The sequence below is a fragment of the Thamnophis sirtalis genome, unplaced genomic scaffold (genome assembly GCF_051295495.1).
Source record: "Thamnophis sirtalis isolate CommonGarterSnake01/CBP01778 unplaced genomic scaffold, rThaSir2_p1.2 scaffold_5, whole genome shotgun sequence".
NCBI classification, from domain to species: Eukaryota; Metazoa; Chordata; class Lepidosauria; order Squamata; family Natricidae; genus Thamnophis; species Thamnophis sirtalis.
In genome coordinates this window covers 33,528,518-33,540,631 of record NW_028261385.1, presented here as the reverse complement: position 1 = coordinate 33,540,631, position 12,114 = coordinate 33,528,518, and the positions used below count along the sequence as shown (strand labels likewise).

At 37.8% G+C, this 12,114-nt stretch overlaps 1 protein-coding gene across 1 annotated transcript; it reads right to left on the bottom strand.

Annotated features, from left to right (window-relative positions):
* Positions 1-2,878: 2,878 nt before the first annotated feature.
* CCNB1 (cyclin B1) lies at positions 2,879-9,689 on the bottom strand. The gene is made up of 9 exons (XM_087715594.1): positions 9,468-9,689; positions 8,798-8,953; positions 8,584-8,697; positions 7,400-7,582; positions 6,820-6,978; positions 5,589-5,825; positions 4,831-4,971; positions 4,287-4,397; positions 2,879-3,089 (listed from the first exon to the last, which is right to left on the bottom strand). Exons 1-9 carry the CDS (start codon positions 9,486-9,488, stop codon positions 2,985-2,987), a joined length of 1,227 nt encoding a protein of 408 aa, XP_087571720.1. The 5' UTR covers positions 9,489-9,689; the 3' UTR covers positions 2,879-2,984.
* Between the last annotated feature and the right edge of the window lie 2,425 nt (positions 9,690-12,114).

Sequence of the window (12,114 nt, the reverse complement as noted above, 5' to 3'; positions counted from 1 at the left end):
ACAAGCAGCAAGCCCGCGATCGGAAGCGCCTGAGTGTTGCCTTGGGTCGGGGTGAGCTCCGATCGTTCCCTCAAAGCTCTTGTGGAGCTCAGCAATTCGAAAGGTGCATTTTCAAGAGACAACTGGACTTTCTGGTTTTGTCTTTGAAGACGTTTCGCTTCTCATCCAAGAAGCTTCATGTATTCAAAGAAAAACCAAGAAAGTCCAGTTGCCTCTTGGGGGGGGGGGACTTTTGGGACAACCATGACCTGAATGATTGAGAATCTCCACAGACCAGAGGTCCCCAAACTTGGCAACTTTAAGCCTTGTGGACTTCAACGCCCAGAATTCTCCAACCAGCTATTCTGCCTGGAGAATTCTGGGAGTTGAAGTCCACAAGGCTTAAAGTTGCCAAGTTTCGAGGACCTCTGCCAGACATTCAAGATGTGGGTTTGTGAGTAGATAGGCACCACTTCGGTGGACACATTAATGGAAACATGAAAGGAGCTCTCTTAACTGGGCGTCCTCGGGGCAACGGTTGATCCTTTCAACCTGGAACAGTCTTGGTGCTTCCAACAGAATTGCCATGCTATCGCATTTGGTAACACTTCCGAATTAGATGGTTTAGGAATGATTTCTTAATATTAAACCCATGTTTTCTACAGAAAGCGATATTGTATTTGGGGAGGGTGTCAAATTTCTAGATCTTGAAAGGGACCTGGGGGGTGTGTGTCTAAAATTTAAGCTGTTTACCAGACATTGGAGATATTTGCAAAAAAATAAAATGTAATCATTTTGTTAAGAAATTCTTTTCATGAAACATCTATATTTTTACCTGATTTAATATTCTACAAATGCACCAATATTTAATTTTTGACATGGTAAATATAAATAAATATAACTTGCACAAAAGCTCTTTTGGGGTCCTGTGTAATTTTTCAAGGTGGGAGAGTAAATATTTTAACACAATTCTAGAATCATGACTCTGTAGAGGGTTAATACTGAGTTTCCAGAGGTTTGCAATATAAATATTTACTAATGGAATAATTGGTTCCCAGACTAACGACTGTTTTGTAGACAACCAGCTGCAATTTTTTTGTTATCACTGAGGAAACCATACGAAATCATACCACCAGCTCTAGCAGGGTGGGCATGCTGACGATCATCTCAGTGAAACAATGCCATCTTGAAGGACCAAAATGTGCCTTCACTGTTGTGTATCTCCTCAATGAAACAGCTCCCAAATGCATAAAGCTGATCCTGCTTGTACTAATGTCACCTAATTGGATAAGTAGACAGCCAACTCAGCACCACAAACTTGGCTTTTCTACCAGGAATTGGGACCAGATTTAGGGGAACCCAAGGTTTGTGAATTTGTGCTTGAAGATTTTAAGAGACACTGGCTTTTGCATTACAGTACTTGCTATGTGTCTGTATTCATGTGCTTTTTATTGTTTTGTATTGTAAATCACAAGTTGTGTGCTTAATGTGGCTACAGAAGTTAAATAAGCCAACTATTCAAGAGACTTTAAAATCATGGTTTGGAAAAGATCAGTTTTGGTCTGAAGGAGATGCTAAAATGTCCGAAAACTTAAATAGACAAACCTGCACTCCCTATAACCCTATGACATTCTAGGTTGGCTTTTTTTAAAAATGCAAGCAAGGCTAATAACTTTACTTTGATAATTGCATGATTGGGGCATGCTGTTCTGAAAAAGAAAAGCAAGGTCAAGGTACAATTTGAATTTTCAGAAAACCAATGATGTGAAAAATGAGCCTGGGAGATATGCCTAATCAAAACAGGTAGCAATGCATTAAAGAACTATGGTAGGCCTAATGCGATCAGAAAACTTAAGACCAAACATTGCTGGAACTAGGCCTGGCGTAATGTAAAAGAGGTTCAAGTCTATTTTCAGCCATAGAACTTCTTAGCCCAGATACTTCGGATTTGTGGGAAATAAAAGGGAATGCTACCTTGTGTTCTTGAACAAAGATCAGGATATTCAATAAAATAAAATAAAATCTACTTAAATTGCTATTTAACTTAATTTGCCTAAATCTGGCTTATTTGGATCATAGTTTAGCATACTTTTTGCTTTCAATAAGGCAAAAACCTACTTAGTGTATATGTGTATGTATATATAAAATAAATATAATATTCTACATTCCATTATATGAAGTTTATGAATGAGCTACAAAGAGTACTATTAGCAACATATAATGATGGAAACAAAAGCTGTGAAAGTTTGTTTGCAGCTATGATTAATCAGAAAAAAATGTCCATTTTGGGGTGTGAAAGCTCAGATAGCCAAAACAAAATCCTTCAAATGTCCTGATGATATATAAAGTTTATTAAATAATGGAAAATATTTTCCAGGTTTTGAAAAATATTTTTTCTTACACTTAAAAAATGCTACATATTAAGTTTCTTCATATTAAAAATAAGTTTCCTTATAAAACCATGCTATATATAAACACAAAATATAGCTTACAGTAAGCACGATACATCATTTATTGAATTTGAGTTACAATCACTATTTTTACTAGTTCTAATGATTTGTCGTCATAATTTGTCAACAAATTAATGTATTCTGAAAGTTAATTTTGCCTGTATTGTTTCATATGATATTCCTTGATGTTGATGTATCTAAACACAGAATATTTAGTATTTTATCCATTTTATGTATTCACTAAAACAAGTAATTAGGAATGACTGTTGTAAATTTTATTACTTCAGAATACAGATAATGAAAAATCCCTCTGAAAAAATAAACGAGAACTTTTTCCTGTTTGCTGGTCTTTATTCAACAGATTATATAAACATGAGCTTTCAATATCCTAATTTTATTTTAGGCTTAATATTTGACAAAACAAACGTTAAGTAGACTATGACAACAGATGAAGTAAAAGGAAGTTTATTAAAAACTTTAAGAGAATATATTATATACACACAACACACAACAGTGACACATGGTGTCAACTTTGTCCAAACAGTTAAATTATATTTATTTCAACAATGGCTTAGCGAGATCCTGTATGACTGCAGAATTCAATGCTGTACGAGTGCTAATCTTGACATTTTTGCTGCTGGCGTATTTATTTTTGATAGTCTAGGAGAAAGATGTGATTCATTATCATTATAATACTTTGTTCTAGAGCAAAATTTCATTAACATTTTTACTGAATTTTTAAGGCAGCCCATTTATCAAACAGACGTTGAGGAATATATAACCCCCTCTGTTGAGGAATGTACAACAACTATATGAGCTACATAATCAGCATTGCTTAAATATTTGAAAGATAAAACTATTGCTAATTATACAAAAACGTCCCAGGAATCAGAAAATTGAAAATCCTGAAAAATGTATTGAGTAGCATAGTAACTTGTTTAGATACAAATGGCTGCCACAAGGAAGAGAACCTAGTATGCTCATTCTCCAGAAGAAGGAAAAAAGAGCCCACTCCTTAAGATTGTTTTCCCACTAGGGAGTTGCTTTGGGGTGGTCCATGTTTGAAAGATACACACACACATGGGCTAGGACATTTCTGCCAAGCTTAGAACAATGTGTGGTTCCACCAGGCAGAAGTGATTTGGGAGCTGGGGATAGAAGAGTGAAGGCAAAAGCATTAGCAGCAACAAAGGAGGAGGATAGATGCAAGGACAATGTGGGCAGACACAGTGGGAGATGCCAAGATGGATTCTTTGGCAGTGATGGTTATGGTGGTCAAAGAAGAAATGTGCTGTGAAAACTGAGAAATAGCTACTCATGAAGCCACTGAGGGAGTAACATATACTAGTCTTGCTCTACTCATTCTATTTGGATCTTATTTTGTCTAAAACACAGAACCACCAAAGCATTCTGGGGTTTTGTTCTGACCCTTTGGTCCTCCGAAACCTGGTGGTTTGTTTGTTCCAGGCGTGGGAAAAATATTTTCTGCGCACTTCCCCTCTTCCTATTGTATCTTTGTTTTCTGTTCAGATGGGATATAGAATTGCAGTAGTTGCTATAAATTACAAAATGACTATTACTTTGATTACCCAACTTACTTTGATAAAAGCTTTAATAGAGGGTAGTAGAATTAAGCAGAGATGGCAAGTTTCCCTTCTTACCCCTCAGGCAAAGGATAGGCAGCCATATAGTGAAGTTTTGACTTCTTACACTGAGCTAGCGACCTGATGCTCTAAAGGCACCTTCCAGCCCCTGGGGACTGTTTAATTCACAGCCCTTCCTAGGATTTATTCATGAAGATTGAGATTGTGGTTTTTAAGGGTGGGTCAGTACAAGTAAACAAGTGGATATATTTACCATCTGCTTTATAAGGCCTCGGTTTACCAACATCACGTTCTTTGCCATATGCTGCATCACAGGAATAAGAGTGTCTTCAGTATAATACATGTAGTGTTGAAGAAGTGGCGTCTAAAGGCAAGAGGTAAATTTATAAATTAAAGACTTTGAAGATCTTCTGGTTTTCCAAAGAGCTGCCTTCCACGAACCTTTTTTGAGAGGCTATTATTAATAGCAAGCTGAAAATTTTAGGTATGCTTGCACATCTGAACTAGATTTACAGCAGAGAGAAAGTGAGCTATACCTTTCCAATTCAATTTCTCCATCATGCTAATCTGCTTCAGTAACACCTGAACAACCGACGCTTTGTTGTTAAGTGAAACTGTGAATGATCTTATTTCAGTTTTCCTTTGTTTTACAGGCCTAGAAAGGTCATAAATGCAAGGACTGATCACAAAGTGACTTTTTCCATCACCATCATAACTGTGAAGGTCACTAAAACTGTCAGTCGCTAAATAAGGACTATCTGAATCTTCCTTTGTTAAGTAAGGGTTCTGTGACTTACCCACTCTCCCTCTTCCAGAACTTTAGTAGACAAACAAAATGCTGCAGCTGCAATCTGGGAGGGAGGATAATGTACCATTTCATAATCCACCAGTGCAAGTTCCATCAGGTACTTTGCCAATGAATGCTGCTCTATATCTGCCTAAAATAATAAAGAATAAAGATGTTATCTTCATTGTCCCATAAATCTCATTAAGAAATCTTTTGTTACACATTGCATAAGATTAAAGCATCAAGTTATTTTGTCTAATTGCATATATGTAAAGAGAAACAAACCAAAAGCTTTCTAAGTACCTACCACTGGAAAACAGCAACCATCACTATATACCAGTGATGGCAAACCTTTTTTGGCTCATGTGCCATAAGGGGGGAGGGGTCGTGTGCGGATGTGCCACACCCATAATGCAACGCGCAACCCCCCCCCCCCAGGGTGCATGCACGCATGAGAGGCGCTCCCCCCCTTTTTGCATGCTTTTTTCACCCTCCCCACGCTCCAGAGACTTTATAGGAGCCTGGGGAGGGCGAAAAATGGCTTTAAAAAAGGCTGAACTCAGCTGACAGGGCAACACCTCGCGTGCCCTGACAAATGGCTTCGCATGCCATCTGTGGCACGCGTGCCATAGGCTTGCCATCCCGGCTATATACCATTGCGTTAACTCTGCTTTTACAATTAGAATTCTATTTATATCAAGAACATTCATAAAAATAGGCAATTAGGAAGAACATATTTTCCAGTTTCAATGTTTCAAAGTGCATTACCTCTCCAATTTTGGATGCCCTCCTTAGGAAATGCAGCGGAAGAGGGCGACCAAGGTTAAAATCCAGGGACCGTAAGATTTTCATTTCCATTTGCCTGATTTGTAAGCTGGTGTAAGTATGATCTGTCACGTAGGCAAAATCACCAATTTCTGGTGGAAACATTTCTTCATATTTGCTAGCAATGAACATGGCTGTTACACCAACCAGTTGTAGCATCCTTTTGGCTATTTTGTTATTCTGTAAGAGAGAGAATTCCCATCAGTTGTTTTTTAAAACTTTCTGAAATATTGAAAAATAACGCTTATGCTGTCCCAATGGTATTCATTGATCAGGCCACACATCGCCATTTGATAAAATACATGTAGGTCAATTGAAGAAGAAGTTTAAGAGTGTATGTACAGGTAGTCATCAACTTACAATCACTCACTTAGTGACCATTCAAAGTTACTATGGCATTGAAAATAATGTCTAAGGCCTTGCTCTTGACCATCACAGCATATCATCAAAATTCAGATGCTTAGCAAGTGGCATGTATTTAGGGGCTCATGTGATCACCATTTGAAACCTTTCCAGCTGGCTTTTGAGAAGCAGTCAATGGAGGAAGCCAGATTTGTTTTAACAATGCAACTCATCTAACTGCAGTGTTGTCAAGTGCAAAGAATGAGGACCATGCATTAAGGGTGCAGTTCAGAAGATGTTTTACTCAAACCTATACATAACGATCTAAACTGGTTCAAGTTAAGAGTCAACAGAATTCAAGGAGTTGGATTGAGACTGTGGGAATGTAACAACTCTAGACTGATGATTCATTTAATCCGTCCCAGCTCTGCCTATTCCTATTAAATGTTTCACTTAATAAAAGTAATACAAAAGTTTGCAAAATCAGGTAGGATTCAAATAACCTTCTTGCTTATCAATATAAATTCTGGTCCCAATTGAGGTTGTAAGTTGAGGACCACCTGTATCCTTTCTCATTAGCTAGACACATATGTTGATTATTTTAGGGTGTATGTATTGTTCAGCTCCTGGTAATAGCGATGAAAGGAAAATGCTGCGGGTGAGCCAAGCTACTACTCAAGAGTAAAGTTTATACAATGGAAATCTCCAAATTAACATTCATATCTTGATTTCAAAGAAGCCACATTACATAAACAAGCTAAAATTCAGTGGAGAGTTCTCATTATTCTGTTTGCTCAAATTTGGAATGAGCTCTTAGACCAGTTTTCCTTACCTGAAGAAACCGATCTATTATGGCAACCGTCATGTACATGGTCTCTTGCAACAGTTTGAATTTCATCTGAACTTGAACAAGCCAGTCAATTAGGATGGCCCGCATATTTCCAGTAATTTCCTGACCTGCCAAGTAGTCTGCTTTCACCGATTGCTGACCCTGTAAGGAATAGAAACATGCTGGATGTTAAATTATGTATTTCCACCTCTATAATTATGTCCTATCATTGTCCAGTTTGATTAGACCTATCTCCCAACAAGAAGCCCTCTAGACTGTGGAGAAAGTTCTTAGCTTCTTTCCCTAGTTAAATCATCTGAATTTTAGAACAAGCTACCATCTTGAGCTCTCAAACATAGTTTACTGTCATTTATTGGCTTAATAACTTGACACTAACTACTTGTAGTTTATTCAAACTACAAGTAAACCAAGATTTAAATTATCCCCATTTAGCAATACTTCAGAAACTATGCTAGAGATGTGATAATTATCAACAGTAATCTAGTGTTTGTTTTAATAAAATACCGTCCAGTAGTTTTAATTCCATGGCCAATGTCAGGCCTGATTAGCTCATTAAACCAACCTCAAGAAATTTCAAGTAGTTGTAGATATCCTTAACATATTCACTGCAAAGGTTTGGATCAGACACGTCATCTGTATCTACATCTTTCACTTCAAGTAGTACATCCGAGAAAGCCTGGCATAATATGTCCTCTGCTGGAGCACAGCCAGATGTTTCCATGGGGCTTGGGGATAGAGGCTCCAGCTATAAGGAAAGATATTATCTTTAGTACTTAACCCACAACATTGGAAAAAAATATGCAGCATATTTTTGCTTAATTCAGAGCATTCTTCTTTGGACCCATAGATGTTGTGCCAGGAAAAGGCTACATCATGTGTCCCCAAGGATGCATTTGTCTGTTTCATAAACTGAAGTTGCAGCTATTTCCTATGGATGTTTCACCTATGTACTTCCAGCTGTGTGACTATAATTAAATTCATTAGTGGGTTCAATGATGTTGCTTATGGGCATGCAAATATAAAACCTCTGCTCATTATCCATGTTTTATTGATAGTATTAGGCCTTATTTTTATACCAAGGAAGAATCTAAAGTACAGTTGTAGATCAGAGGTAAATTGAAAGGTGAATCTTTCAAGAAATTGAAAGGTAGAGATGCTAAAATTGGCTCTGCCCTAATTGTGCAATGGATAAAAAAATATAATAATGTTGGAGAGAAAGCAGCAGTTCTGACTAGATATATTATACAAAATGCCTCTTTGCAAGGTATATTGTATAATGTCAATATATGTCACCTATCTCGCTATCCAAAGTGGCACTTGATTGAGTAAATCAATTGACTTCTTGATTGTAGGTTAAGATGTACTTTACATTTTTGTATTTTATCTCAACTAGCATCAAGCGACTTAACCAATGTAAGATAAAGTAAAATCTTCCATGAAATAACCATAGAAATAATAAAATTCATATTAATAAAAAATGGTTAAGTAATTAGGTATACCATCCTAAACCAGAATCAAACCTAGAATCTTAGCCAAAATCATAGCTAGATCAGCGCTAACTTATTTCTTCACTGCCATCTAGAGGTCATTTGAAATTTTGCAACCTATTAAAAGTAAATAAAAATTCTAAAACGCATGCTTCCAGCCTACAAGTAACAACTACAGATTTACAAATCTAAATAAAGTCTTTGCTTCTAATTACCCATGGTCTTATTAAAATATACTTATTTACAAACTATTTAATACCTTAACAGGTTCTGGAATTGGCTTTTCTTCTTTCACAGGTTGAATTGGTTTTTCAGTAGGTTTTGTGATTTTCCGAGTAATTACTTTGTCCACGGCTGTAGGCTTCAACATTTCCTAAGTAGGAAAGAAAAAAACAAGATAGGAATAAGCAGGACTATGGCTTTACTAACTCCTACTGTATTATTGGATAAAGAACAGGCAAAGAAAACATTACCTTTTTCCCTACGTCTTTAGACTGTGGCTCACAAGCTTTGTTGCCGATGTCTCCCAAAGCAGTCCTAGGCCTCAAAGCAGGTTTGCTAGCAGCAACCCCTCGCTTAGTGAGGGCCATTGCAGGTTTTGTTTTGTTCTCAGCATTGACTTTTGTGTTCTACCAAAAAACCAAAAATCATTTAAGTGACAGAACATTCAGAAATATACACACAGCCTTATGATGAACTGGGGAGGATAACCACCTATTTACTCTTTCATGTAGTTGTTGGGAGGGGGGGGGGGAAACCCCTCGGTTATACTTTAGGAGTAGGATTCAATTATATACGTTTAACAAGGCAATATAACGCTTTTTCCACCCGCAACGGGCTACCTCGACTTCGCCGCTCAAATATAGGGTTAGAAATGCGAGAAAGAGAGAGAGGAACAAGGTATATTTGTCACACCGCCATGTTACTCCCTCCATTGCCGCACCTTCATCATTGACAAAACTAGCACAAATGATCTTTGAAGCAGATTTATTTACTAGTAAACGCCACAATGCTCAAAATGTATCCCCCGTTAAGTTAGGTAGAAGTTCAGCATTAAATGGCCGCCAGGCTCCTACAAATCCTAACGTGCAATACCGTCTTAAAGATACCCCCGCACGCCCCACCAGGCAATTTCCTCCATACCCGGGTGACCCGCAAAGCCATGGTCTAGGCTGGATTCCTGAGATCCTCACGACCGGTTCGTTCCCTTTTCTCGCCCAGGACCAAAAGATAGCCGCTTGCTGCTACTGCACGAGTGCGGTATCTTCTTTGCCTGCCGCTGCAAGTTTAAAACTCGCACCAGGCTGCTCTCATTGGCTGCTTTTCAGTTTCCGCCTCTTTCCATTGGTCGCCCAGCGTTCTATTCTAAATGCGTTTCTACGACTACGGAAGGCTGATTCCTCCGTGAGTTCGAAAAAGGAGGCGCGGTTAAGAGAGGATTGGCAGGTTGGGTCACATGTCCTTCAATTTATTGCCCAGCTGGGTAAGAAAAGCTTTCCACCTTTACTAGGAGGGTGGGATAATTGTGGGTGAAAATTGCGATGGATGATCGCTTTGAAAACTTAAATTGCGTTAAGCATATGCTAACGAAGAAATTTTTGGGAAAACACCAGTTGTTCCTCCAATATAAATAATAGATCACAGCCTACAAAAATAAGTAGGTTTCTTTTGAAAACTATTAAAACCCTAGGTCTGTTTAATCTACGATCATCGTATGTTTGAAATTTAGTGTATCTTAATAAACCAGTACAATGAAGTGCATCATCATAAGTACAGCTGACATCTTTTTCCCCAATTCCCAACTAGGTCCCCATAAATTTAAAAGTATAATTTGCCAATCAACACCTACCGTCTATGATTCCACATTTCTGCTGGAGCAACTCCATCTTTGCTGGTCATAGAGATGTTAAAATGTAGATGGAAAAGAGGGAAAGATGGCTTCAGTAATAGTAAGAGTTGGAAGGGACCTTGGAGGTAATCTAGTCCAACCCCCTGCTCACACAGGAGACCTAAACTAGGGATTCTCCCGGTTTCTTATTATTAATGGATATTTGTTATTTTCACATAGAGGTTGCTTATATAGAAAAGCCAGGAATTTTACTGTCTCAGCAATGGTGCATTGCTGAGAGATAAGCTATTGGGCCAGAGTTACTGAGCATATTAAGTCACTTGAATGGTGAAAGAATTAACTTGGTGGCAAACAGTTAATACTTAATACTTTCACACCAAATATATATAGAATGCAGATATTCTTACGTTTTATTGATGAATAATATCTTGATTTCACTTTATTATTACATACAGTATGTGCTTTTATGTGATTGAAGAGAAATTGTCCTTTTAAAATCTAATGGTATGTAGTCTCCGGGTAACAAACAGCACAATCCCAGGAATGCCTCCTCAGAAGTAAACTTCAAGTTGGCTTCTTCCCAGATGAAGGTAGGATTCAAAATTTAGGACTCTTAAAAACCCTTGGTAGTCAATAAGCTGCCTCATTGTCAATGTATGACACCTATTGGTTTCATGATGTTATTAAACTGCTACTGCTTTTATGCAGCTATTGAAGCTTGTTCCCAATAAGCAATGGTTATATTGGCTGATGACTGTTGAAGTTGTGGGGGAAACACCAAGCTGTGTAAGGCTGTCATCAAACCTCTTTGGATCTTGTGTAGCCGTGGCCAACACGTAAAGAAAACTGTGACTGAGGAAAACATCTTCACACAATTTAAATAATAAAACTGTTGGAGGACATTGTACTAGTACAAACCTCAGTTTGAGTAGAAACAAGTAATGATCATTTTGAGGTTTTTATCCTTCTGGTCAAATATTTCATCAAATTAAGCTTGATTTTTAGTAACTATATATAAGTATTCATATAGTTTGATTAATAGCAGCCTGAAAATGCGTTGTCAGTATTTGCTTCTAAGACACTTCTTTCCAGCCTAATCAACAGCCCTTGGATTTCTTCTCATTCAGGTCCTATTGTGCTATGGCTGTAGTGGTGGTGAATCGGGCTTGTTAGATGGTGCCATCTGTTGTAATGGCTTGGGTTATATTTACTCAGTTTGCTTACCAAAATATTGTGTTGGACTCTGGGCAAACTTTATTTACATTTGTCACATCCATTCAGTCATGTATTCTGCATTTTAACACAGAAATGAAACTTAAAAGTCCTGGATTGTGCCAAATACCTTTATCTTCTTTTGGCATTCAAATGTTGACAATACAAGATTCAACACAGACATAATGTTGTCTACATATTTGTTCAATGTTCATAGTTCTAGAGTGGTGGGGAAGACAAACTGCATCCTATTAAGCAGAAATGTAGTTCTATATATATATATTCCAAATAATGGAAGGAGGCAGTTGTGTGTGTGTGTGTGCGTGTATGTATATACATACATACATACATATACACACATACATACATACACAACTGCCTCCTTCCATTATTTGAAAGACTGAAAGGGTCAAATGATATTTAAGGGAAATTAATCCTTTAATGACCTCATTCTTGTTACATCTGAAATGAAGAAACATCCTTCCCAGTCCTATGTTCTGTTTCCAACCTCACCATCACATATTCTGCTTGTGTCAATATGTGTTGCCATAACAAGTATTGAACGTGTCTCAATATTCTATACCCGTGATGGCAAATCCATGGCATGTGTAGCAGAGGTGACATGCAGAGCCTTCTCTGTGGGCATGCGCACCGTTGCCAGCTGCTCTTCTGGTTTCCGGACGGCCAGCTGGTCTTTGTGAGTGATGGAATGCCAGAAAAATGGCCTGT